Source organism: Plectropomus leopardus, chromosome 7 (assembly GCF_026936395.1).
Source record: "Plectropomus leopardus strain MGB_pleo_1.0 chromosome 7, ASM2693639v1, whole genome shotgun sequence".
NCBI lineage: Eukaryota > Metazoa > Chordata > Actinopteri > Perciformes > Serranidae > Plectropomus > Plectropomus leopardus.
The window spans coordinates 29632822-29660079 of record NC_142182.1 but is presented as its reverse complement, the minus strand read 5'-3'; the positions used below and the strand labels follow the sequence as shown (position 1 = coordinate 29660079).

General features: G+C 41.8%; 1 protein-coding gene across 2 annotated transcripts in view; it reads left to right on the top strand.

The window, feature by feature from the left end:
* The first annotated feature begins 5960 nt into the window (after nucleotides 1-5960).
* Nucleotides 5961-27258, top strand: part of LOC121949974 (cGMP-inhibited 3',5'-cyclic phosphodiesterase 3A-like) — a 98805-nt gene continuing 77507 nt past the window's right edge. The window contains exon 1 of one of the 2 annotated variants that reach the window (XM_042495857.2): nucleotides 5961-7615. In XM_042495857.2, coding sequence (XP_042351791.2) covers nucleotides 6701-7615 — 915 coding nt within the window. In that variant the 5' untranslated portion in view covers nucleotides 5961-6700. The remainder of the gene's footprint in view (nucleotides 7616-27258) is intronic. The other variant, XM_042495856.2, reaches the window with a different exon arrangement.

Sequence of the window (27258 nt, the reverse complement as noted above, 5' to 3'; positions counted from 1 at the left end):
GTGTTTTGAAGTAGTGAGCATATGATTGAATAAATGAGACGTGGATTAAACTGCACGAGTTGTGTGAGAGATTGTGAACAGATATTTTGATGTAGTTTTGCTCCACGGTTCATTAAGAATTTTTTCCATTTTTTTGGATTCTTTATTCACAGACGGGGAATGCAAGAAAAACATAGTTTTCTACATGAATTCAGCATAACACGGGGTGAGTAATTGATATACAAATGATCATTTTGTAGGTGAACCATTTCTTTAAGTAAATGTGGCAATACCACATGCTGTAAATGTAAAGGCCCCACACCTCTGTAAGTTTTACAGTTTTATTATTGGATTATTATTACCAATGTATTGATGTGTAAGTAGCATTTTACTGTTGTAGGTGGTAGAATTATGCTTTGAACTATTTTGCACAATGCCAGGTAGTTTACTAGCAATGTATCATGTTTTTTGAGCCTATTATGTGTGGGGTTTTTTTTAGGTAAAATAGTGTAAATTTGAAATATATCTTGTTAATATATTTGTCAAAAAAATAGGTGGAGTTTAATATTTCTCTTAATGAATTTAATGGTGTAGAATCTTAAATAAGCAGAAGTTTTAAAATGTTAAGTAAAATTCAAATATCTTAAAATTGTCCTCAAGTGGATACATTCATCCACAGACTATATGTATAGGTAATATGCAGCCATTTATTAAATAACCTTTTATTAGATAACAGCCATTAGTACGATAATTATTTCTCTTGAAGCAAATGTGTGCAAATTTTGTCGACTTGTTTAGGTGTTCAGTAATGTTTTCTACAAATATATTTTTAATTCGAGAGATCAAACAGTTTCCATTTGCTGTTAATCAGAGCTGCCAGGAAAATTTAATTAGCACGGGTTTTAGTGAAGAATTTGTGTCCAACTGGTTGAAGGGAATTTCAGAGGAATATTCAGGCGGTGACACTTTTTCTGCCATGAAACTGAGCAACAATTAAGAAAAAAAATCTGTCAATGTTTGCTTATTTGTGTTAGTTTGCATATGCATGTGCTGTATGTAGACACCTGTTTAAGTGTGACATTTTAAAGCCCTTCTTTTAGATACAGTATGCCTGCCGTCACCAGACATACTGAGAGTCAGAGATTTTATTTACCAACAAACACAGGAGGAAGGAGTCAGACAGATCCTTTCCCTCTCAACAGAGGAAGACTGTATGGACTGTAAGCAGCGGATTATTTTCAGTATTGATTCAGCTGCAGTTCCGTTTCTCTTGATGGAGTCTTTGTTTGGTCCAATTATTATTGGAACTTCCTAAAGTGCATGGTGGTGTCATCAGTCGTGTTGTTGCCAAATGTATTCAGTTTATTGTCATGTAAGACAAAGAAAAGCATCTTTGGCAGGTTTGCTTAAGAACTGATCAATCGATTATCATAATAAAGAGAGATAAATGTTCTGGTTATTGATTAAACGCTTCATGGTTGCAGCTTTAGATCACTCATTCTTGTGTCTGTCATTAAAGCAGAGGCAGGGTTACAGTTTTGGTTGATAGTATTGGCTTTGTCTCATCATCTGTGGCTTGAGCATTTTATGTCAGTAGATATAGGATTCATAAAATTGTATCTAGACATCTAAATCCTAGAGCTCTCTTGTGCCAATGAACCCCTGGATTGTACATGATTTAAATTGTAATATTGATGGGAACAGTTTGGCAGATGTTGAAATCATTGACCCGGGCTTATACATATTGCAGTTGGCTGCGCTGCAGGTTTCTGCTTCATTTTTGCCCTGATTGTGTAATACAAGATAGCACGGACTAATTACAGTTTAGGTAACAACGTCAGGTCAAATCTGTGTTTCTGACGAGAAAGGAAGCTTGTTGAGTCCTCAATGTTGAGCCTGTATTTCCCCTGTTCTACGAACAACTGTGAGTACAAACGCATGGGCGGATAAATGAATGTCAGGAAGTGTGTGCACGTGCATGTCAGTGTATATGATGGCGGTGGCATTCGTATGTGTGTGTGTGTGCGTGCGTGTGTGCGTGCGTGCGTGCGTGCGTGCGTGCGTGCGTGTGCGCGCGCACACCTCAGTGGAAACTTAGCCATGAGGGTTGGTAAACACTCTGCGATGGATCTCACTCTGCACACAAGTGCCAAACACAATGCAAACTTGTTTCCATCACTCCATTCAGCCACTCACTTGTTCTTTTTTTCCTCTTTTCTTTGGTTTTTCAATTCTGATTCACACTGTATTTTATGTCTACAATAATCTATAGATGATCCAAGATTTGATAGCTCAATCTGCTTTTTGTGTCTCATTACGTTTCCTGCCAAAGTGTCTCAGTTTCTGCCAAAACCAAACAGATGGCTGTTCTCGATCTATAGTTAGTATACGCAATCAAATAATTTTGATCTTGTGGTTCTTTTAGACTTTCCAAATGTTATTGAACTGAATGGATTAAATCTTGATTGTGAAAGTCATTTCACGGAAGTTTAGATGCTCACAAAATGTATCCACTGATTTATGGATGTGTCTTTCCCAATGTAAGTCTATGGGAAAAAGTCCTTCTGGGCCCCATCACATGATGGATATGGACGTGTAGTCTCACTTTTGGCCACTATGTAAAATTTTCTTCAGAGCCTGGCACACTTCCTGGAAGCTTGGTTTTGATCTGTAAATTTCTCATGTCGTGTGGCCAGCAGCCTGTGTTTTTGTCCCACTAGTTGTGTAATAAAATAACCCTCAAACAGGGGAGGAGGGTTTCATTATTAAATAAGCTACGTTCACGTATGCAGCATTTATTTTTGTTGTTTTAATAAGCAATGTGGAATATTTTGGATCAAAATTTTAAAAATCATACATATATATAAAGGATGAACTTGACTATTGCTGGCCTTCATGGGCTCCCCGTAGTGCCCGGGCCCCCCAAATCTTTCCCCCCCATTATGAGAGGCCCTGGCAGCATGAATTCAATCTCTGCTAAGGATGCCATTACTCCACTATATCTTAATACAGCAAATAATTGTTTGCTATTGATGTTCAAAATCTCATATATGGAACCTTAAAATTATTGACAAGTATTTACAATGAGTATAGCATATAGCCTGGTGGCTGTAGGATGGAGTGGTCAGCTGGTAAACAACTCTGCGGGACATTCACACTTCCTGAGTATACATCAGATCTGTCAGCAGCAGTCCCAGAGGCCAGCATGGGTCTAAGTGAGGTCACAGAGTTCAATCAGATGACTGCCCCCCCCATGCAACATCCAAACCAGATGTCTGATGAATTGCTCCTCATAAAAAGATTCCTCTTTTACAATGGACCGTGACATTGCCAAATAGGGTAAGACTGTTACGTGTGCATTCTCCAGTCGTTAAAATTCTTACGGGTAATTCAGAGTGGCCTCTAGACGTGTTTGTCGAGAAAACTGGAAAATTCACAATGATCTTGTCTGGAGATGCTGCGGCTGCTGAGGACTGCAGTGATTCATCTCCATGTGTCGCGGAAAGTGAAAGGGGAAAGATGCAGATTATGATAACTTTCCTTCCTCCTGGCCATTGAGAGTTTGCAGGGAAACAAGGACAGCTGTTTGCTTTCACCTTGGATAACATGGGTGTTATTAGATATTCCACATCTGGCATAACTGTAATTTTTTTTTCTCTTGTATTCCAGCCTATAACATAATCTGTGTCATTTTATAGAACATTACCACACACAGATAGAGTTATTTTGGACTACCTTTAGCTCCTAACATGATGGATTTGCCTCAATGATGTCACAACACGAGTGCTCCACAGTATCCTACAAGAAAAATGAATGCTCTCATATCCCTGTTTCCTGGCTGACTTCATCTCCTCTCTCCTTTGTCTTGCTCTTATCTTCTGTTTGTAAAAAGGGAATGTTTCTGTTCCTGCCATCCCTGAAATAAACCAGTCAGATGAAGCGGTATTGTTTCAACTCTTCCAAAGAAAAGTTTTTCATGAGCTTTGATAAGGTGGAAAAAAACAGTTGTTGTCGCAAAAATCTGCTCACACTCGGAGCCGGCAGCTGTCCCGTGTGATACACTGCATTGAAAGGGCTGTCTGGCACTCAGCAAACATGTGCTGAGAGGTGATGGACAGGACCTGGCCTCCTCCTGCTCCTATCGCTCCCTGTTAGCGCTTCTTCTCCTCCCGTGCTTCCAGCTAATCACAACTGACAAGGGATACACAGGACTCCGTCTACACCAACAGATAGAAAGAGTCTTGCTGACCTGTCTCAGCCTGGGGGGATGAGCACAGGTAGAGAGAGGATTCAAGAGGCCCCGAGACTTCAAGAGCATCAGCATCTCAGGCATGAGTCCTGCTAAATATGCTGCTTCTGTGTTTTGAAGGCTGCAGGATTTCCATAAATTAATGAAGGACGTGGGGCTGCAAATGCAAGAAGATGGCATGACGGAGCAGAACACCGTCTTCATTTAGATGCTGTGACAAGACCAGATGTTGAAAAGCCTCGGGGTGAAATGTACAGTGTAAAAGTGTGGGTGTGTGAGAGAAATAGAAAAAAAAGGAGTTATGGAATCAAGAAAGACAGACTGACTACATATGTACGTCAGCTCCTTTGTTTGTGCATCAGTAAACATGAGATCACATGCGCTGTAGATGTCTGTATATGTGCGAGGGTGTGATCCCATGTGAGAGCGTTACATCTGAGGGTGCACACGTGTGCCTGCTGAACTGTGAAAACATGTACTTGTGCGCACGGAAGATTTGCATGCTGAAACATTGATAGAGATCTTCCACTGTGATGCAACACGTTATCGGCGACACTTAAAGAGGGATGAATATTTCAATGACCTGGTTCAGTGGGGACCTTAGGAGTCAAGCTAGAGGGCAACCACGGGACTATTCTGGGAATTTCATGGCAAAATAGCATGAGGAGGTCCCACTTCTGTTGACATAGTTCTCCCCAGTTAAAGATTATTTTTTGCTTTTTCGCCTTTATTGTGATATGACAGGTGAAGCATGAAAGGGAGAGAGCGAGAGAGGAATATATGCAGCAAAGGGCTGCAGGTTGGAGTCAAACCTGTGGCCACTGTGGCAAGGACATAGCCATAATACATGGGGAACCTGCTTTACCAGATGAGCTACTGGATGCCTCACTTCTCCCCAGTTAAAGATGACTTTTGGGGTTTTTTCACCTTTATTATGATAGGACCGGTTAAGCGTGAAAGGGGGAGACACAGGGGAGCACATAAAGCAAGGGGCTGGTGTTGATCCCGTGGCTGCTGTGGCAAGGACACAGCCGTTGTACATGGGACACCCGCTGTACTAGATGAGCAACTGGACGCCCTACTTCTCCCCAGATAGATTATTATATTGTACTTATTTTTTTTTTCTTTATTATGACATGACAGATTAAGTGTGAAAGTGGGAGAAAGAGGGGATGACATTCAGCAAAGTCAAGTCAAGTGAATTTTGTTTCTAAAGCCCATTATCACAAATGACAATTTGCCTCAGAGGGCTTTACAGCATATGATATCCCTCTGTCCTTTGACCCATGATTAAGGAAAAACTGCCCCCAAAAACAGGGGAACAGAGGGAAAAAAGGACTCCATAGGTTACAGTCAAACCCGTGGCTACTGTGGCAAGGCAGCCATTGTACATGGGACACCCGCTGTACCAGATCAGCTACTGGACACCCCACTCCTCTCCATTTAATGATGTATTAATGCGAAGATAGTTTCAAGGCCTGTGGTTGGCTTGGCCACCAAAACCACAAATCAAAATGCAACCACTGAGATGAAACATGCCCTGAAATGTTTGTTCCCTAACACATATTCAGGGAGGAACTCAATGGGAAAATATAGGTCAACCCCATTTATGCAAAAACAGGTTTTGTTGCTGTTTAAATAAAAAAACACAAGTTCAGATTTTTAAAACAAAATGAAGCATGAAAAATGTTCGAGAGAAATCAGATCTAAACATAAGTCAGATCTAATGAGGACAACGCCTGCTGGGCTGGCTGAGAAAAGATTTGGGGGTTTCACTGCCGCTGCAATATCTTACTCCCTGCGAGGAATCGGAACTCGGGGGTGTGAATGAGCTGAGACTCGCGGCTGGTTGGAGAGCTGGTGACAAAACACTCCAGATTTGCCGCTGAAAAACGCCGAGGAATAACCTGACGGACACTAGCTCAAACTGCTCAAATTCCTCAGCAGCGCTTATCCTCGAAAGTACCAAGGAGAGCCTCTACCGTCTCGGCAGAGACCGGGAAGTGGTCAAACAATGGACTCAGAGAGCGCGTTTTATCGCTGGATGGTCACGGAACGGGACTGATGTTTTGCTGCACGGACCGGGCCGTGGAGCTACAGAGCGAAGGGAAGGACAGCAGAAGAGAAAGAGACGGCGCTCCACAAAGGAGGGCAAAGCAGGACGCGTGTGTGCAGCAGAGAAGCAGCGCCCTAGATTTGAATAACATCTGAGTTACTCTGTCATTCGGTCTTCTTTCATGCTGTCTCGGGCAGCAGTTTCTCAGCCCGCACCTGGAAAAACAAAGGAAAAGGCGTTCAGTGGCGGCACATCTCCATGCGTAAATGGAGACGCATCGGCGCGTATTGGCTGTGCTCCTTCACAATGAGTACAATAAATGATGTTTGTTTTGTCACTAACTCATGTCCTGTCTCATGACCACACTGCTATAGATGCATTATAGACTTCCTCATACTTCATATCTGCCATGAGTGATGGCGATGCCTGCAGAGTCTGACAGCACCGGTGCGCAGAGCAGCACTCATGAAAAAAGCGCACCGGATCGCAATGGTTATATGAAAACATGTGTCATCCCACTGTGCCGTGACCGAGATTACGAGTCGTGGGTGAGGCTAATGTTCAAAAAAATATGGAGTTTCCAGAGACTCCGGAGTGCGGTGTGCGTGGGGTCGCTTTCGGTTTTTCTCGCTCTGTTGGTCAAATGTGCAGACTGGAAAGCTGAAGCCAACAGCAGCAGCAGCGCTGACAACAGACTCTCGCATTCATCGTCTCCCCTTCACTTCGTCTCAGGCTGCGCGGCGGAGCTGTTGCAAACTTGCTGGAGTGTTGTTTCCCCATTGTTCACCCTCGTATGTGCCTTCTTTTGGGTCGGTATCTACTTAATCCGCTGCGGAGTTCTAATCCAGACCGCCCTCTCCCTCTTAACCTTGTGCCACCTGGGCGAAGCAGCGGCGTGGACTCTCCTGGACGGGACAGATGAGCAGCTGTTTTCATTCACGACAGCAGTCGTGGTCGTGCTCATCTGCGTGGCCACCGGCGCACTCATGGTAGCGCGACTGAATCAGGGCATATCTGTGATCTTTTTCATAAGCCTGGTCAGGACCATCTCACTCTTCTCGCTGCACAAAGTACGGGCCACTTGGAGACCGTACGTAGCGTACCTGGTTGGAGTGCTGGGCATCCTGCTGGCGAGGTATGCTGACAAGCTCCTTCCCAACCAAGGGAGACACAAGGAGGGCTGCACCCCCGTGACTGGAGCCAGGGAAGAGATCCCTGTATTTAAAAGGCGCAGGAGGTCCAGTTCTGTGATAGCCTCAGACATGGCACACAGTCAGTCCAACAGTAAGTCCCATCGCCGGACCTCTCTGCCATGCATCCAGAGGGACCAGGTAAGAAGTTTCTGCCCCGTTTAACTTTTCTGTTACTGGCTTGTTTTTTGCTTTCAGTGACGAGTTTTGTGTTTGAAGCGAAGGGGAGAAAGGAGGGAGCAGGGAAATGGCAACAACATAAACACTGTTGCCCTTTTACAGCGTGACTCTAATTTTAATTTGCATTGTTGTTATTATTATTATAACCATTATTATAATCATTATTATTATTATTATTATTATTATTATTATTATTATGGTCAGTAAGCAATGCAAATAATCTTGAGGTTATTTTATGTATGTCATGTGTAGTGTAACACAACAACAACATCATCATCATCATCAACAACAATGACAACAACAACAACAACAATAAGAATAATATTAATACACTTATTATTTTTATTATATTATTAGAATTAATATTGGCAGTGTTGTTTAATTTAATTTTTTAAAATTGTATTTTCTTATTGTGTGTTTACATGTCATGCTCCTGTTGTACACTGCAGTGTGGATATTCCTGTTTGTTTGGATGTGATTTGTTCTTTGCTCAGTTGTTGTTGTTGCTCTGATCTGCTCAGATCAAATTTGGGCTGATGTCTCCTCATATTCTGTAGCCACTTGCAGCCATTGAAAGGCATATATGAAATTATATCAATTTACAATATTTTTTCTTCTTTACCATTTCAGTAACAGTAACTGCTAAAGAACACCTAATTTAAATTACATTTTTAATATAAGCAATCATATGTTGTTTTTTACTGAAATAATCCTTTAAGCCATTCCTCTGGAATCCTTGCATCCGTCAATGGTGAATCATTCATGTAGATGTGTATATGTACAGTACAGCTGCAAGTGTAGCTCTCCTCTGTCATTTGAAAATAAAGTACCAAATTTGGTATTTTGTTGCTGAAGGGGGGCTATTTTAGAATCAGCCTTGAAGTGCTGATGAGAAAGGGAAGCTGAGGACACGATTTCAATGATTCATCTCGTCCCTAATTATTTATGTCAAACATTCTTCCCAGATGATCTCTGAGCCACTGCCACAATACTGACGAATGCGTTATTATCTTTCTGTCCTGAATTTTTATACATCTCACTCCTCATCACTTATCAGGGCTTTCTGTCCTTCAGCTTCAGGAATGTAACAGCTCTGACTCTTAAACCTCCTCTGATACCGATACACATGCATACCTGTGTTAAAAGGAAGGGGGGCTTCATTCAGGAGGACTCATATCAGCTCCTCAGCCCTCCTTATGGAAAATCAATGAGCATGCTGAGTATGTGAATGGGAACCAGACTTTTTGGAGTGATCAAAGCTCTCGTTGTGACCTGTGAGTGTGGTTAGGCAGGGAGATGAGAGGCTGCACTGTCGGCCCGGCCACTTGAAAGATGCCCTCAGCTCTCAGGGCTAGTTAGCGTTGTACTGTGCTTGTTTGTTTTTCTTTGTGGTGACGCTCACTCACTCCTGCACATACACAAAACGGATATGAAAAGACTCTCAGATATTTTACAGTTTATACTTTTCCTCTCTGGTTTCAGTTTGACGTCTCAGCTGAAGCTTTATCAAATGTCAATAATTACTAATGTTATATACAGGAGTTGGTTTGCTGCACAGATGGAGTGAGGATGCATCTTTCTTTACGAATAAGTGATGAGCTGGACGATGGCTTGATGTGTTATTTATATTGAATAGTTACTGTATGGCTAGAGAAAAGGCGTGCACACAGATGTCAGATTATTTTACACTCTGCTGTCTTTTGAAGAGCTATGCTGCAAATTATGGAAAGAAACATGTATTTTTTCTGTCTTACAAGTGTTTATTTTCTAAAAAAAAAAAAGAAATACATTTAGTATATGCTGTTGTTTATATATATTTTTTGTCATTATTGCATTAGAAAAAAAAGTCAAGGGTGCGGGTTTCATGTCAACAAGGGGTTGGAGTTCCACATCCAGAAAATTTGAGCATCAAACAATTTCCTGCATTCTGGTGAATTTTATGCACCTATTTTCTGCAATATGCACATATTTTCTGTTATATTATATTATTTATCTTAAGCAGTTACAGCTATACAGTATACTCTATGCAACATAAATTATTCACACTTAATCTTCCCACGGGTTATCTGACATATATTGTAAAGACATCAATGTTAACTTAATACGCCTGTGAGCCGTGTTCTGCAGGAGTATGGCAACACCACTTGGACAAACCTCACGCAGCGCTGCATTACACATCAGTTGAAATAATAATAATGGCAATTTCTTAAGTTTATTTATCATTGCGATTACAGTTGCTAAAAATAGTTTTGGACAGCAGTGTGTGTGCTCCTGTCATAGAGTAACAGATTATTTATATTTTTCATAAATACATTTCGGGGGGGCTAATGAACATTTGTGGGATATTTATTTTTTGTTTGTTTGCATCATTTTATGGTGTAAATGCTTTTAATTTGGCCAAAATAATAGTCCTCTGCTAATGACATTTATTTGGAGGGGGGGGGGTGCAAATGCACGTGTTATAAATATTGGGTGCAACATTTCCCCATCACGCCCACCTACCCACCCAGAAATCTATAAAATTATACCATTTATCTAAAATCTCATAGCTTCTCTATGACCGTGCATAAATGACAAGAAGGAAACTGTATATAGGTGACAGAAAAAAGTCAAAATATTTTTTTTTTTCCCCGCTTCACACAGTAGTGTTTCCATTCTGGTAAGAGACAACCAAGCTGCAATAAATTCAGTGCTTTTCAGTCGCAGCAATGTGCTATTTCAAAAGCACAGAATGTGTAAAAAAAATACCCCAAGAGGATGAATGCCATTATATTTGGATTCAGACTCCTTTACTTTAAGGGATTCAAGATGGAGTTACTCAGAGAACAATAAAAACAGCCCTAAAATCGAGACATTAGTCGTAAACAGCTCAGATTGATGCAACTACAGCAATTAACACGTTTTTGTCTGCTTTTGATTTTTTTTCCTGCCTGCGGCAGTGTCCCAATAAAAGCTGAGTGGGATGGCGCTACCAGACAAACAAAGTAGACGATATCATACAAAGACGCAAAACATCTGTGGCTCCCCCCTTCTCCGTCACCTCAGCCTGGCTGGAGCCCTCTGCTGAGAGATGATCCCTATTACATGTTTCTGTTGTGGGACACAAAAACTGTCAGACTGTCCTGATAGTGTGTGAAAGTCAAGTTAAGAATATTATCGATTTTTCTGAGAGTTCTACCATCCGCTCTAATCTCTGGCGAAGGTGCTAAGCAGTTGAGCAGCCATGGCCTGCCTGTAATTGAGACACACATGGCGTACATATGCTGTCTTAACCGTGTCTTGTCTGTGTGGTCTGTAATGTGTAAACAAGCCAATGCTGACCCACACTAGTCATCACCTCACTCACACGGGGCTCTGGCCTCCTTCAGGGGGGTCAGACGCACGTATGGGGGCCACAGTGCAACTGCCACATGGTGATGGGAACAGCAGAAATGTCTGGCAGCATGAAGTGTCTTAACTAACTGTCTGGAGGACAAAACAAAGGCTCACATGGACGTCACTTTCCAGGTACAACTGCTCACCTCAAGAGGCTGAATGACGTTTTAACAGTTCTGCTCTTTTGCTGCGTTCAACACAGTTATGATGTTTTGAAGAAGCTGCATGACGGAAGGGGGGGGGGGGTCTGCACTTTGTTGACTTGACAGTGTTTGCATTAGTGATGTGCGTCTGAAGTGTTTGAAGAATAGTGTGAGGTTGGAGGAAGGCTTACAGTTGATACTTAACTTTGTTTTTCTTTAAGCATCTCCCACAGACCTCGAAGTCTTATATAAAGGCCCTTCAGATTGATAGTCACTGCGTAAAAACAGTTTATTCAGAAAATAAATAGAGCAAAGAGGAATCCCTCTGTCTCCTCTCCTTTTTGCCAGCCTTAAAGCTTCCATGTTGCCCTCTGCCTCGCTGCCAAAGCCACGCTCCAAGGCACAACTGTAGATTTAATAAACAGCCATTTTCCCTCCGTTTGATTACATATTGGCTGCCAGCGTCTATCAGCTCACTAAGAAGGTGCATTTTGCAATGCAGGGGTCGTCCTTCCCATCATGAGCGTAATAAAAGAAAGTCATTATCAGCTGATCTGATCGCGGTTAGTGGGAGCCTCTGTTGGATTCTTCTTGGATTAATACGAAATGACAAGCCGGCCTTCTGTATTTCAGCTCGGGATATTGAACTGGAGGAAGAGGTGTGGACTTGTGGTGTGGATCGCTTTTCACAATGTGTAAGGAAATTTGAGTCCAAGGTTCTCCTGCTGCAGACATCAGCACTGTCACAGAACTTCCTCCCATGCCGAGGAGCGCAGTCTGCCAGTGCACGTCAAATGCTTTTCAATACCTGGGCTGCAGAAGTTTGAGCTGATTAGCCGAGGAGGGTGGAGGACATTAGCGAGCTGCTTTTTGGATGATTCTCTTTAGGGGAGAGCCACTCCCTGCTCTGTGTGTGACTCCACCACTCTTCACAGCGCTCTGCTCTCTGTCCTCGCACTGACACCAACACAAATATTATCCCAACCAGAGGAGGAAATTCTTTCTTAACTTGGATGATAAAGATATTCTTGAAATCTATGGTAATGACTTCCTGTGGAATGGGATCCAAACACAATTACTGTTGCCGTTGTAAATGTTTCCTGTTACTCTATTTTTGCTGCACCATCCATAATTGAATTGTGATTTGGATGAAGGAGGTTGTTGATAGCCTGTAGGGCAGTGATTTACCACTGGGCCACTGCGCGCTCTCATCCCAAACAGCTTGTTTGTATTCTAAACACAAAGCCTCGTGGGATATGATGTTTCTTTACTTCTTTTTTTTTGACTGGACTGGCCTTTGGGTTAGAAACAGTCTCATCAAAAGCCTCCCCCTGCATTTGTAAAGGAAACTCATATCAGCATGGGGTTGTGTGTCTTGTGATTGGGTGATCCACTTCACACTTTCAATCCCCATTCAGTCTCAGTGTATTAGCTGCGCTGTGCATGTGTGAGGAGGCACGGGGTGGAAGAATCGGGGTAGGAATGAAAGTAGGTCATTGGAGGTTTTGTTTAGTAGCCAGGCAAAACAGCAGGCTTACTCTTACCCCCCTGAATGGTGGAAGGGTCTTGCCTTTGACTGATGCGGTGTAGCGACTCTAAGCATGCGTGCGCTCCAGATTTGTATGTGTTACCTCCACCATGTTGGCTACCCAGCGTGAAGCCACATTACACTAGGTTTTAGTCTGTGGTGGCATAAACAAAAGCTTGGTGCCCACATGTTTTTTTGTCTCACCAAACAGACATGTTCTGGACAGAGTGTGTCGATGGCCAGCACTCTGATGTTTAAAGGATGATTTGGTTTTTTTTTTGTTGTTTTGTTTTACAAACTGGGTCTTATTTTAGTACTTTGGCAAACATTTCAATTTGTTATGGTAACAGGGGTTGCAGTGGTATACAATGAAACTGAAAACTGACGGTTATCATACTGTGTACATTTGCTTATTTATGGTATTGCACATACACATCTCTGTCCTCTTTGACTGCCTGTCAGACATTTTATACGTTCTTCCATTTTTAAAAATATGGTTTCAAGTTTTAAGTATTAAAAAGTGTTTAACCACAAGCACATTCTGTTTTGATTCTTTTAAGGATTCAGTGTGTAGGATTTAGGGGGCGTGATGGCAGAAATAGAAGGGCTGAAATGATTCTTCGAGTAACTCGAATAACTCGATTACAAAAAGTCCTTGAGGCATATAGTTTACCTTGTGGATTTACCACATATTGATTTCCAAATATTGGATCTGCATAGACTTTATCTCTTACGCTCCTTCGGTTGCATACACACACATTTTTCCCACAAAGGTAGACAGCTCAGATGTATTAATGGCTGCTAAAGTACCTATGGCGACCTATTTTGCATTTCTTGTTTTCATTTTATGAGGTAACGACGCCTTCGATTGATGACATTCTTCTCTCACTTTTTCCCCTCCCGGCTACTGTCTCATGTTTTGCAGTGAGAGATGCTCTCTGGCATCATGTTCCTCTTGTAAATGAACACGGATTGTGACACGAACCTTCCTATTTAATATAGCTCCACTTATGACGTTGTTTTGTGCAAACTAGCTGGTCCTTGTGATGTCTTTCGGTGCACGTTGATTTTGATCGGATAATGATTAACAAGCTTCCTATACACACCTTACCTCACCTGTAATTCTAACAATGGAATCACAGGTGAAAAAATCTGACATGTGTTTTTGGACAGCTTTATAAAACTTTATGCTGATGGAAAACGTTGCTGGGAAAGAAAAAAATGGAACGCAAGAGAAAGAGAAAAGCGAGAGTTAGAAATTGTGCAGTGTCGCAGTGAGTAGAATCAGCAGGTGTAGGCACCCCTTCAACATAGTAAATTAATTTGCATCAGAATTGTTTTTTTCTTCAGGTGCAGATGCATCATTTGATTTGTTAACTGTTTTAGTGCACACTGCAGACAGATGATATTGCAATTTAAGCCATAAAAATGTTGATTTTTCAAAAAAAAACATAAATTAGTTGTTCATTAAAGAGACCTGGCATATTGTCTCTTTTGTATATTATATTGCGCTTGTATATAGCAAAAGTAATATAATTTAAAAAATGCTGAGTGTGCATATTTCTTATCTAATTACTCAAATAATCACCAGAACAATCAATAAAATACTTGATTACTAAAATAATCAATAACATGAGCCTTAACAATTTTTTAGAATGTTTCAAAATGTAGAGCTATTCCTTTAAAACCTGTTTGATTATTCTACCGCCTTTTAGTTGCCCCCCCGAATTCTTTTTTTTTGATTTGTTCCTAGATCTAAACCATTAAGTGCGTGAGGAAAAATTCATAAACGATAGCAGCAATCTGCAGAACTACAGAAATGAAGATCCCAGTTGTAACAAAGCGGAATTATCCTTTAAATTCTGCACTACACTGCTCACCCATCTGTGTCCAATTCCTTCATTACTTGCATTTACAGCAACAAGAGCAGCTCATATCCTGGTTCTTGCCCCGCGTCTCTGATCACCTAAGCCAACCAAACCAGAGGTCCAGGACTAAGCTGAGTGCCCCTCTTTCCTCTCTTCCGTACCTCTGGCACAACCACGATCTGGCTCCCTACTGATTACCATGGAAATTATGGAAGGACGTCTGTGTGAGCATGTGTGTGCATGTAAGCGTGTGTGTGTGTTTGTGTGTGTTGCCAGCAGCTTGATGGCTGCCAGCTGCTGCAGGCTGAGAGGTTGAATCCGCTCGTAGAAACACGGAGGGCCTCAAACCACAGACACAACCCAACGCAGCTGGAACTGCTAGACAGGCACAGGCCTCCAGTCCTGACACACAGCACACATATTAACACCTCAGGAACCTAATAACTGCCTCACATTTGAATAGAATAGTAGAATCTGAAGTGAATTATAGATTTTTTTTTGCACGTGTTGAGGGGCAGATTACATGTTGTACTTTCTTCTTCTGCTCTAGACGAGGGCAATTATGTCACTCAAGTTTTCTGTGTTACCATAAGAGACAGACTATTTCAGTGATGGAGGTGAACAGAATGTTCCTGGCACAAATGTGTGTAAGCGTACAGTGCGTGTGTGTGTGTGTGTGTGTGTGTGTGTGTGTGTGTGTGTGTGCTTTGTGCGTGAGTGTGTGTGAGGCAAAGAAAGAGAAGAGAAAGTGTATTTGTGTGTGAAGAAGTGGATTCATTTGCATATGTGCATACATTAGGTGTATGAGTGAAAAGGGCTGGGTTTTGTTTGAAAATTTTGAATACCATAGCCAATACTATATCGTTTTGACAGTGTTAGCTTAACGATACTCTTGTTGATAAGTCACCTCTGGCTCCAAAAAAAACAAGACAGTGAAGGCCAAAATGCAGAACTTGATGCTTTAAAAACTGAAGTCCACAAACCAATGGGTGACGTCACAGTAGCTACGTCCTCAATTTTATACAGTCTATGGTCTAAACATGATCGGCTGCATTGGTGGATGTGTTTATTGCCAGGACTGGTTGGGGGCTTAATTTGCAACCTCTTCTCACTCCCAGGACATCAGATATGGCAGCTCGATCAGTGGTCCTTCACCATCTGTATGAGACACGCTGGGCTTTAATGTAACTTCAATGTAAACCCATCCACAGCAATATTAAAGGGGACCGCTGTTTGTGTCCCATGTGATGTCAACATGAAGGGTTTTAAACTTCATCATCCATCAATTGTAAACATCTCAAGTCAAATGATTTTGACTTGAGATGTTTCGAAACATGGCAAATCAACTCCAACTGGGTCAACTGTGTCAGAAAATAGAACAACATCAGACATGAGAGTCCTGCAAGGTGGAGCTTGGGCTTTTTTGGAGGTGCATTCAGAAGTTGTTTTATTCTTTCTTTACAACAATTCACCAAAAGAACGGAGCAGGTATGCCTCATTGCATGATTCGAACCTTCATCAAAACTTGGCATTTTGGTATGTCGGTTGTTACCTCCGAGGTTGTTCTTATGTCCCACAGTGAAGGGGATTTTGGGAAAAAAAAAAAAAAAAAAAAACTTAGTGTAAGGGCCAGCCAATGGAAGGCTCATCGTCACAGACAACATTTGGTGAGTCACACTACCAATCATGTTACCAGCACAGATTGATATGGAAACTGACATGTTTGAAACTGACACTGGAGGGGTACCTAGAGGGCCAGAGTTTAAAGTGTAGGGCCACTGACAAGCTGCTGTATTTGATTCGCTGGTAGTGAGAATGTATTGGGATTTGTCATAAATACATGAATAAAGTATGATAAGCTTACTGGAAATAGGATGACTTCTTCTTCTGACCTGTAAATGCAGACATAGACATTAGTGAGCTTGACAGTCTGAAAGGTGACTGAAAAAGAAACTACACATCTGAACACATGGGACCGCAAGGAAATGCTTACAAAAAGTTGCAGAATATTCCAGCAGCAGTACGGCTCATTCACGCTTCAATTGATGGTTGTGTTTGTTGTGCAGCACCGGAGGAGGTACTGTGGTCTGTCACAGGTGGTCTCCCCCCGCTGTTCTGACTCTCCGTCTGTGTCCGTCTTGGCTTTCTCATTTTCAGAAGATTGTGGAAGCTCTTGATGAGGTTGTTTGGTAATGAAATAATGTACTTTTGGCATGTTTCTAGTAACTGAATAAATGTATACTTAAATAGGTACATCTTGAACTCACCCAGATGGTTTCGGTGCATGGATTAGACTGGATCTAGAAAATGGGAGAAGCAGCTACAAATAAATAGAGTCAGACAGGATTTTGTATGTTAAACAGCTGGTCATTTCTTGGTGGCGTTATAGCCAAATCGCTCCAGCAGCTGCACAAGAGTCTTGCTAAGATAAAATACAGTCTAACATTGGTAAATGTTTTAAAGCAGGAAATGTCTGAATGACCTGATCAAAACATTCAATCCCAACTATCAGCACTTGACAGTGTTCAATACTTAACTATGGACATATTTTGACCCATATGTCTAAAAAATAACGTATCATATCAACGTTTTTGTTCTTTAAAGGATAGGAAGGTTTATGGGTGCTAGTATTGCTATTTTGGTTTGGCTGCTTTTATCTTTATTTCTTTTTTTATGACTCATTTTTATTAATAACAGAATGGACTGAAGTTTGATTCCCAGCGCTCTATGTGCAAAACAAGCACTTGTGTGTAACCTGCGCAGCTTTAAAGGGATGAGCTGGTTAATTGGTGCCAGTATGTATCCGGTACAGCGCATCACTTTGGGGAATTGAACGCAGCACATTTGGCTTTCATCTCTATTTATCCTCCTGAAGGGCCTTTTCAATCACACGAGGAGCCCACCTTAAAGACAGTGATCTCTTACATGACGGGACATTCCTGTGCTTGCCCCAGCGCTAAATGAACTGGAATGTGCAGGTTGAGCAGACCCTGAAGGACAGGCCTGTGATCCCATTCACCCATCCCTCCCCTTCCCAGCCCTCCTCTCCCCGCACACCCTGACCTGAGCCAACACCACCATCCTGGGCTGTCACCAGGTGCGCAGCTGGCCTCTGCCGAATGAATAGACACTCTCACATCGCCCCGGGAAGTGTGCGCGCGAGTGTGTACGTGTTCATGTTTGTGAGAAGGAGGTAGAAGCAGCAAGAAGGGGGAGAGTAGGCCTAGACGTAAATAGCCGCAGTCAGTAAAATGTGTTAAAAACAAATGGAAGAAACAATTGTTAATATGCCCTCTCAGAATTTTCATGTGCACATTTGGACGGCGTTTCGAAAATTGATCTCATGGCCTTTGATTGGTGTCGGGATTCAGAGAGGAAGTCCAAGGAGTCCCTCAGGTGCACTCTGGCCATTGTGTCTCCACTAGAAACAAAGCAGGCCACAGTCACTGCTGCTGCCATCATTTATTTAACACACAGGGACATTTTGAACCTCTCTGACTGGGACTGTCCAATAAACCCAAACAGCTATTAATTAATCATTTATTTCAGGAGCATGACATGGAAGGATGTTTTCACTGATGCATGCTTTTATTTAGTAATCCATTGTCTGGTTAGTGACTCATGGCTACAACTGGACAGGTTATTTCATATACTTTTATTTGATTCAATTTGTTTATGCAGTAAACATTTCCCTCTTAACATTACAAGCTCTCTGTTTTCAGTCTGGTCACCAGAGTATAATATTTGCATTGTATGTTTCTGCAAATCACAGATATATTACATTTGTACGTTTCATATCTATTATATCAACATTTCTAAAGTGACATAATTATTATTATTATAAGAGCTGAGTTTCTCATTAGGAAAAGAAAGGGATGGCGGATGGTTTAACACCAATAGGCGAGAAAGTTGCCAAGTGGCAGATCACTGGTCGGAACCTACAAACAATGAAAGCAGTTAAATATAACAAGATGTTGGAACATTTCCAGCTGTGTTCTTTGCATCCAAACCGGGCATTTTTAACAAGACGTTACAACATTTCCAGCTGTGTTTGTAGTGACCAAACTAACTAAGTATTTTGAACAAGACTTTGGGACATTTTCAGCTGTGTTTGTTGCGACCAAATCGGGTAATTTAAACATGACTTTGGGAAATTCCCATTTGTGATAATCCCTGGAAAGCCATGCACATCATTTGCAAAATGCCAGTAGCTAGAGGAATTATTCAGATCCTTCACTTAGGTTACGGTAGCATTACAAAAATAGGAGAATGCTCTATTACAATAAAAAGTAATGCATTTTAAAAGTGCAGTAGTTTTATCAGCAATGTGTACTCACTGTTTCAAAATTAGCCATATTTGTTATGCAGCCAATTGACCCGTCGGTTATATAAAAGGCTACATACAGGCTACACTATTAATTATAACTGATTCATAAACATATAATAGCATGTTATATGCCATTGAGGTCAAGCTCATTTTACAGCTTATTATATACTCCAAGCCTGTTTAATCTTTTATAAACTGATCTTTTGTTTTATGTAAAATCTTGATCTGTAAAGTAACTAGTCAGTCAAGTGTAGTGGAGTACAAAGTGTAGAAATATTTCCCTCTGTCAGCAGGCTGCATGTCCGTCTAGCTGGATGGCGTGGTGCGAGGAAATGTGTTATTGTAACCTCTGCCTGGTGAGCCCTCCCCGTCTGTCCAGCCCGCTGCCTCACTGGCTCGCCATGAGCCTGTCTGTCCCTGCAGCCAACAAGGCTTCTGCTGTTCCCTGCTCAGTGCTATGTTTTACTCTCTAAATATGTTAGAGAAAAAAAAATCTGTCTGTACATCTGTCTGTCAGTCGGGTTATTTCACCCCTTGCAGCGGCGAGAGTCTCAGGGTTTGGGTTAAGGGCTGTTTTTGTGCAGTCACTTTTAATTAGTCAGATATTAAGAGCGAAATGTATAGTTGTAGCGCTGTGCTGAATTTGCATCATGGTGTACAGAGTCTATATGATTTAGACTTTTATGGACACGACGTGTACGAACAAATACCGATGTTGGAAATCTGGTTATGATGCTCGGTTTATAGTTTGAAGCTATTTCGGTCGCACTTTGGCCACATTTCTGAATCCACTCTGCAAACAGAAACTGCCTATGGTCAGCTGAGGGAAATGAGTTATTTTTGTTTTTTATTAAAAATAGCAATGAATGGGGAAAGAAGTCAAAATTAAAAAGCAGTAAGCTGTTTTTTTGTTTGTTTTTGTAAGTTTTAGAAATAATTTTAATCTGCGATTTTAGTGTTTCTTTTTTATTTGTGTTTGTTGACATCATTCCTCATAGAGAGAGGTGTGTGTGCATAATCACTTATTAATGTAGGACATTAACTACAGGGGGTAGTTTACAGGGGGTAAACTGTAAGTGTAACTTGATGGGTTCACAGAGACATACAAGCACCAGGTGCTAATTGTAGTTTTGTCTGTAGCAATAAAGTAGCAGGTCAGTTGCTTCATACTGTCATCTCTCACATCTCTCTGATGCCATCGTTCTCTCTAGACATTAAATCATTATGTTCTCCCTCCACCGGTTTCAGTGGTTGTTAAAGTCACTGGGGGTCACAGTAGCTTCGCCAGCGTTATTCTCGGCTGCCCTGTCATTACTAGCCACCATGCTAACATTAATGTTTTCCACCTCAGTTAATGGCAAGTGTGAGGCCTCGTTAGTTAGTTAAAACTTATAAATCCACCTTGTTGGATCCCTCTTCTCTTCATCTCTTTTCTGCTCAAAATTAAAAATATATGGGCTTCATCTTTTTTAGCAATGTCTGCACATACAGCCTTTAGCCTGTCATACTGAAGCTTTTTTGGGGTTGGCTCAGGAGGTAGAGTGTGTTGTTCACTAATCGGAAGATTGGCGACTCGATCCCTGGCTCCTCCAGTCTGCATGTCAAAGTATCCTTGGACAAATTACCAAACCCCAAATTGCTCCCAATGGCTTTTCCATCGGTGTGTGAGTGTGTAAGAACGGTTGACAGAGTAGCAGGTGGCACCTTGTACAGGAGCCTTGGCCACCAGTGTATAAGTGTGTGTGTGAGTAGTTGGATGTAATGTGTAAAAGCGCTTTGAGTGGTCGGAAGACTAGAAAGGCGCTAAACAAGTGCAGTCCATGTACCATTTTTTTCCACATTGATGACCTTTCTTTTATTTGACACCAGCTGCGTCATCGCAGAAACTCCACTGAATTTGGCGCATTGTGGCTTGTGGAATTCTGGAACATGTGGTTTTTGAACGATTAGCAGCCGAGGGGAAAAAGGATTACTGTAGGTTTTAATCACACAGTGTTCCTAATTTTTTCTCCGGGTTTGCACATATCTATATTTAGGGGTAAATGCTGGGGCTGTTGAGCCCTGCCACAATGTGTCAAGCGCGATAAATATTTAATTTTAAAAGTGAATGTCGTCTCAAGTTGACATCCACTTGTAAGGCTCGTGGTGAGGACAAGGCATCAAGAGGGTCCCGAGATATTCCCACACTTACAACAGTTCAACTACACTGTGTATTAATCAGTTTCAAAGTGTGAGTCTCGGGGCTCAGCTGGTAGAGAATTGGTGAGACAAAGGCAGCAGTTATGGACTGACCTCAGTCCGTTTTCCCAAAACTCCCCTCATGCCCTCAGCCTTTTGTCCGTGAGAGGTATGATAAAGTGGTGACCTCATCTAGTACATCTTTTCTACGCTGTAACCACATGCTGACACACACACAAACACACACACACAAGTCCAGCAGACTGGCTAGGCAAGGTCTCATTGATTTGTTGCTGCTATACCCTGCATTGCCTGGCGACACTAAGCGATGTCAGGGCTGACGTGTTCTTGTGTAGGTGACATCCGTTTATACTGGGCCACAATCGATGGCTATGAACAGCAGGGCTCTTCTTGACATGCATGTGAGTGTGTGTGTGGTCAGACAAGTCCTGTGTAGTGGAGATAGTGGCTGCTGGTTCTAAGCACCCCTTCCTGCCCAAACCATGGTTCAGGTCAAATCTAGGTCTGCTAAACAAGATGTGAGAAAAAGCGTGGCATGACACGTGTGAGCTCTGTTGATAAGATGCGTGGCATTGTTAAAGAAAACTTCAAATGGTTCTCTATCCGCAGCCACCCAGATAACACATGGCCACATCCTGTTTGTTTCTAAAAAGTCTCTTTCTGTAGCTCTTCATACACACTGATCACACTATAGGGCAGCAAATAAGTCCCTTCTTAATGCCTCCTTTGCCTTTTTACACAGAAACAAGTGATGGTGGCATCATCCCGCTCCAGTGTGTGATTTTCAACAGCGCCTCTGGTGTGACATATAGCATACACATTGGAAGCGCATTATAAAAAATAACAATGTCATAATATGGCAATTACGATCATTAAACATCTCTGTTATCTGGCCGCTCATCTCATCCTCTGCTTGGAGGTTGAGAAGCTCTGAAATATTATTCTTTTCCCAATTTGCGGACATTTATGACCACTTTTCTTCTTATTTAAATTAGCCACTAACTGCTATAAGCTACTTTTTTTTTTTAATCTCCCATGGTGTCATCAAAATGTCACACCCGTCGTCCTGGAGCCTCCTGGAGCCGCTGTCCTGTTTATACAGACACCGTTTCGGTGCTGTGACAGCTTAAAGGCAAGACCGCTCTGTCCACCCTTTCCGTGGTCATACCTTATATAGAGAACGGCGATGCGGTAGAAATGCACAATATTCCAGCCTTGATCAGGCAGTGTAAAAGGAGCTTGTGTTGTAAAAAGAAGGTGAACATTGAAAATGGGACTCACAACAATGTGATTGAGGTTAGGATAGGTGTATAGAGACTTTATTTTAATGGTTATGTGCCTTGAGCTGCTTCAGAGTTCCTCTTTTCTCCCCTGCCTCTCCATAATGTTTTCCATTAGCTGCTGTTCCATTCATACTCTTGGTGATCCCTGCGTCGTCTCCTCCGGGACTAGCTTAAATGAAATCTCTACACCTACTGTAGTAGACACCTCTTCTCTTTTCTTCTTGGCTTTTCTTGGCTTTTTTTTTTCTCTTTCCCTGATCTGTCCTCTCCATGGACCTTGGAAAGAGTTCAGTGTCAGATCTCCGGGCTCGATGCAGTTTAGCAGCCTCAGATCCTGGATCACAATGATGGCTCTGAGACCACAATGCAGATTTGGTCCTTTCTAGAGCAGTGCTACTAACATCCACTGTAATTCTGCACCTTTCTCTTATTGTTTTTTTTTTTTTTTTGCTTATGGTTCTGCTTGAGCTAATATGACATTTTCTTAATTTTCTTTTACCTCCATGAATAATCACCTCTCTGTCATGGTCAGACCCACTACAATGTTAAAATTTAAGAATTGTGCGAGGTTTGGCAGGTGATTCATCAAGGCTTTTTGGAGAGAGCGTTTCCATTATAAGGGCGAGGAATGGCATGTGGTGGTTTTGGCAAAGCTCCACAAACTGGAGAGGCAGAAGGACTTTTGACGTCATCGGGAAACGTGACCCACTTCTCAAGAGGCGAGGAGCCTTGGGCTGGTTGAGCAGATGTTGCACAGATGAGCCTGCACGCACGCACGCACACACACGCTGACACACACCTACCCTGCGTGCACATTTTCTACTCTGCCTTTATTTTCCACTAAAGAAGACCCACTAAAAGGAATCAACGGCACAGGAACTTTAGCCGGGTCTCATTTGGATTTGTGGTTGTGCAAAGGCGTGAACTGATGTGGTCGTCAACATGTGCGCTTTGCAGAAGAGGTACAGCATGACAAACAGGAGGGTGTTAGTGGGTCATTTAGGCCGTATCAGGTGGGTTTTCTCTAAGGGATAGAAAGCACCTGAAGCAGCTCCTACAGTATGCCTTTCAGCTACCTCGCTCACATTACGTAAGCTGGATGTAAGGCAGACAAAGTGATGTTGGGCCCAAGAGAACCACTCGCTCAGTTCTCCACTGGCTCCATCCTGCCTGTCAGCTGGGGGCCATCTCCTCCTCCTCCTCCTCTCTGCCATCACTGTGACGCTTTCAGACGTTACATAATGCCTTTCTTTCTGGTCTGTCAGTTAGTTAGGCGTGTTACAGTGCAATAGCCTGCCTTTATCTTTCTGCTATTTGCACCTTTTATTGAAAATGTAAAGGGGCCCGTCATAGTGTTTGTTCTTAGAGATTGGGTATCGTGCAGCTCCAGGTCATCGTGCATTCCCACTGGAGCGCAACAGAATGCAAACCAAATCTTTTGGTGCTTTCTTTATTGCTATTTATCATTTTAATTGTGTGGCTATAATTTTTTTTTTTGCTAACAAGGGATCGCATGCATGTGAAAGTTGTTGCTTCTAGTTATAAAGTCACTTTCACTCAACTTTGCATTTCCCTCAAGTTCCCGTCAGTGGAGCATTTTAGCATCTTTCACCTCACTGTTTTGGTTTTATGGCCCACTTCTTCACTGTTTTGGTACTGTCACTGCTACACAGTATTGTTTTCTGCCACAGATTGCAGCTGGAGCAGGAAAGCCTTCAAAAACTCACTGCACACTACCTGCCCAGCACCAAACAGCAGACAGACAAAGTTAACGGCGAGCTAGTGAACATAGTGGAGCATTTAATAACAATAATAATAATACATTTTATCTATGGGCGCCTTTCAGGACACTCAAGGTCACCTTACAAAACAGCAATAAAACAACATAAAATCACATATGAATACATAAAAGTTTAACAACAGTAAATCACAGAACAGGGAAGTTTGAAAAGGTCCATCATGAGTTGACAGGGATTAAAACAGAGTTTAAAAGGGAGTGGATATTAAAATTACATTCATCAGGTGGTAGAAAAAAAAACGTCTCCAAATAATGCTAATGTTGCTTTGTGTTTGCCCAATGTGTAAAATAAATATGCAACACTTGCTAACAAGGACAACGCATTCTCATTCACAACACTTCAAATACCAACGCTTGGTCAGTGATCTCTCCACTGTCAGTTTTTTAAAACACTCAGGGACAGCATGTCAATTAACACGTTACATACATTGTGTCTTTCCAAAACAAACTTTGCTTTACTAAGGCTGTCAGTATTGACACGTTAATTGCGATATGATTAAGGTCTGTAATCAAGGCATTGATTTTTTTTTATCACCAGCCAGCATTCCAGTCTTTAAGAGGCTGTACTGGGCTGAGTTTTAAAGCCAGAGCGATGATACTGGAAAACACTAAGTTAGGCTAAATTTTGGCGATGGAAAAACAGCCTAGCCATTTATCAGGGGTCCCTTGACCTCAGAATATCTAAGTGAACATGCCTATTTTATGCTAGTCCCATGCAGTTTTTTTGCTGTCATTTGATTCCCAATCCGGACAATCTGATAAGAACTGCTTTACCTTGTCAATATGGACTTCAAAAATGTTTTTAATGCAAAATAATGGAATTGAATCCCAATTAATTGTGATTCACTATTGAAAATCTGCAATTAATCATGACTTAAATTAATCATTTAATAGCCCTAGTCTTTATAGGAAATGTACAGTTTCTGCTTCTTAATGCATACAGTCTCTTTTCAAAATAAACTATGATCGTTAAGGTTTACTTCCTTTGGTTCACACTTTAAAAGTGCGTGGTTAGGTTTAGAAAAACACATTGTGATTTGGCCTAAAATAAGAACATTTGTTGCTGATGTAATGTAACATCACGTTACATAGGCCTATGTTATATATGTCATATGACATACAGGGTATGTTTTACCCGTTCTGCTCCCTTCCCGCCTGATGCATACGTTATATACTATGTACTATATACTATATACTATACTACGGCAGTTGCATGGAGCATAAAATAGTTCAGCTGCCCAGTGAGTCTCGTAGTCTGTCATTGCAACTTTGTATGATGTCAGTGGCCACTGACCAAATGTCATTTTTTGACAAGTTGGGAATGAGACCTGAGTTTGGCATATCAAATTAAACAGTGATTGTAAACAGTTCACTTTTTATAGATTTTTTTTCTTGTGGCTGATAACCCAGCAACTGCTGGATTTAGAAAAAAAAAAAATTTCAGTACGTTATTTCTCTGCTTTCGTATCAAGTTTTTTTTGCTCGTTCAGTGTTTTTTTTTTTTTGTGCTACCACATGAATCTGAACCGAGTCCCCCCGTGGGAGATAATAGTGTTTCATCTAATCTGATTTCACCTCCTAAACCTGATACATCACAATTTGGTGTAACCGAACCTTTACATAATTTGTGGTAATGAGAGGAAAAAAACCCTGGCATTTCACAAATTTCAGTTGATTAAATCAAATCGTGGATACAGTATGTTTACAATGCTGGCAGCAATACAGTCCAGTCTGCAATCTGAGATTTATGTGACTCGTATATGAACATCACAGCTTTGACTTATTCTCTATGTAAACAACTAATTTCAGGGCATTCTCCTGTTGAATCTTTCATTGCGATCATCTATGTAAGTCTCTTTGTCCATAATGGGGTCATTTTTCCATTACAAAAAACTGCATTTCTGGACTATCTGCCAAACCGCAGCTGGCAGTCACTTCCCAATTTCTGAGAAGAATCTGTCGAATATCCCGGATATATGAAAAGTGAAACATCAATGTCAGTTGATCTCGGTCATAAGCTTGGCTGTGTGCTATTTGTATGTTGATATTGTTTGGTTTTTAATCTAGCTCAGTTTTGGCAGCCATGCCCTTTTCATTTGTTATTTTTTCCTCTGGGACAAGTCAGAGGCTTCGTATGGTTGCAGGCAGATGTTGTTGCCTTTTTTTTTTTTTTTTTCCAGAATTCAAAGCCCAGAAAACAAAATGGTGGTTCCTCCAGTGAGAGGCTGCTCACACTGTCTATGATGAACTCATTATTTCTGAAATGTCAGTGGTAATGAAGATTGGTCACCTTCAAGAAGCAACCCAATTTAGTGTGACTGAGGTCTTTACGTTTCTCGTCACGCCCCGCTCCTCGCCGTTGTGTACTCGGAGGCACAGTGAGCTGCAAGCAGACAACATTACATGCTTATAAAGATTATTCTTGCTCCATTTCACATGTGCCCATATTGTTGCTTGACGGCAGGAATGCACTTCGGATGCCGAAGGAAGTACAAACACACACATTCATGAAACACACACACACGCACACACACACCTGCGTAAAAGGAGGCCGGAGCCTGTGATGTTGCCACAGATGTAATAAGCACTCATTCATTTCCACGTTGGCAGAATCTTAAGACTGATTCAGGGGCCGGTAGATGAAAAGGTCAGCGGGCTTGTTTTGAGTGAGTGTAAGATTTCCATCATCACGCCGCACGCTCTACCAGGCCCAGTCCAAACTACACAAACAGTGTCTCTGAAGCCCTTGACAGCCTCGATTCTGCCATTAAGTCAATAATCTGCCCTCGCTCTCTCCCCCTCTACCTCCTCCTCCTCCTCCTCCTCCTCTCTCCTCCCCTCACGACTGACCTGCTGTTAGTTTACGTACTTCCCTTTTTACTTACCCTCAACAATGCTTGTCCAAACAGCAGCATAACTCTCCCCCTTATGTGTTTCCCTTTCTCCCACTATGCCATTTTCCACAATTCTTCCACTTTGTCTCCCCTCCTCACTTCTCGCGCAGCACCTTTCATTGTTTCCAGACAGTGGTGAAACATACTGAAGGAAATCTGTGGAGTCTGTTTGCACGAAGACAAGGACAC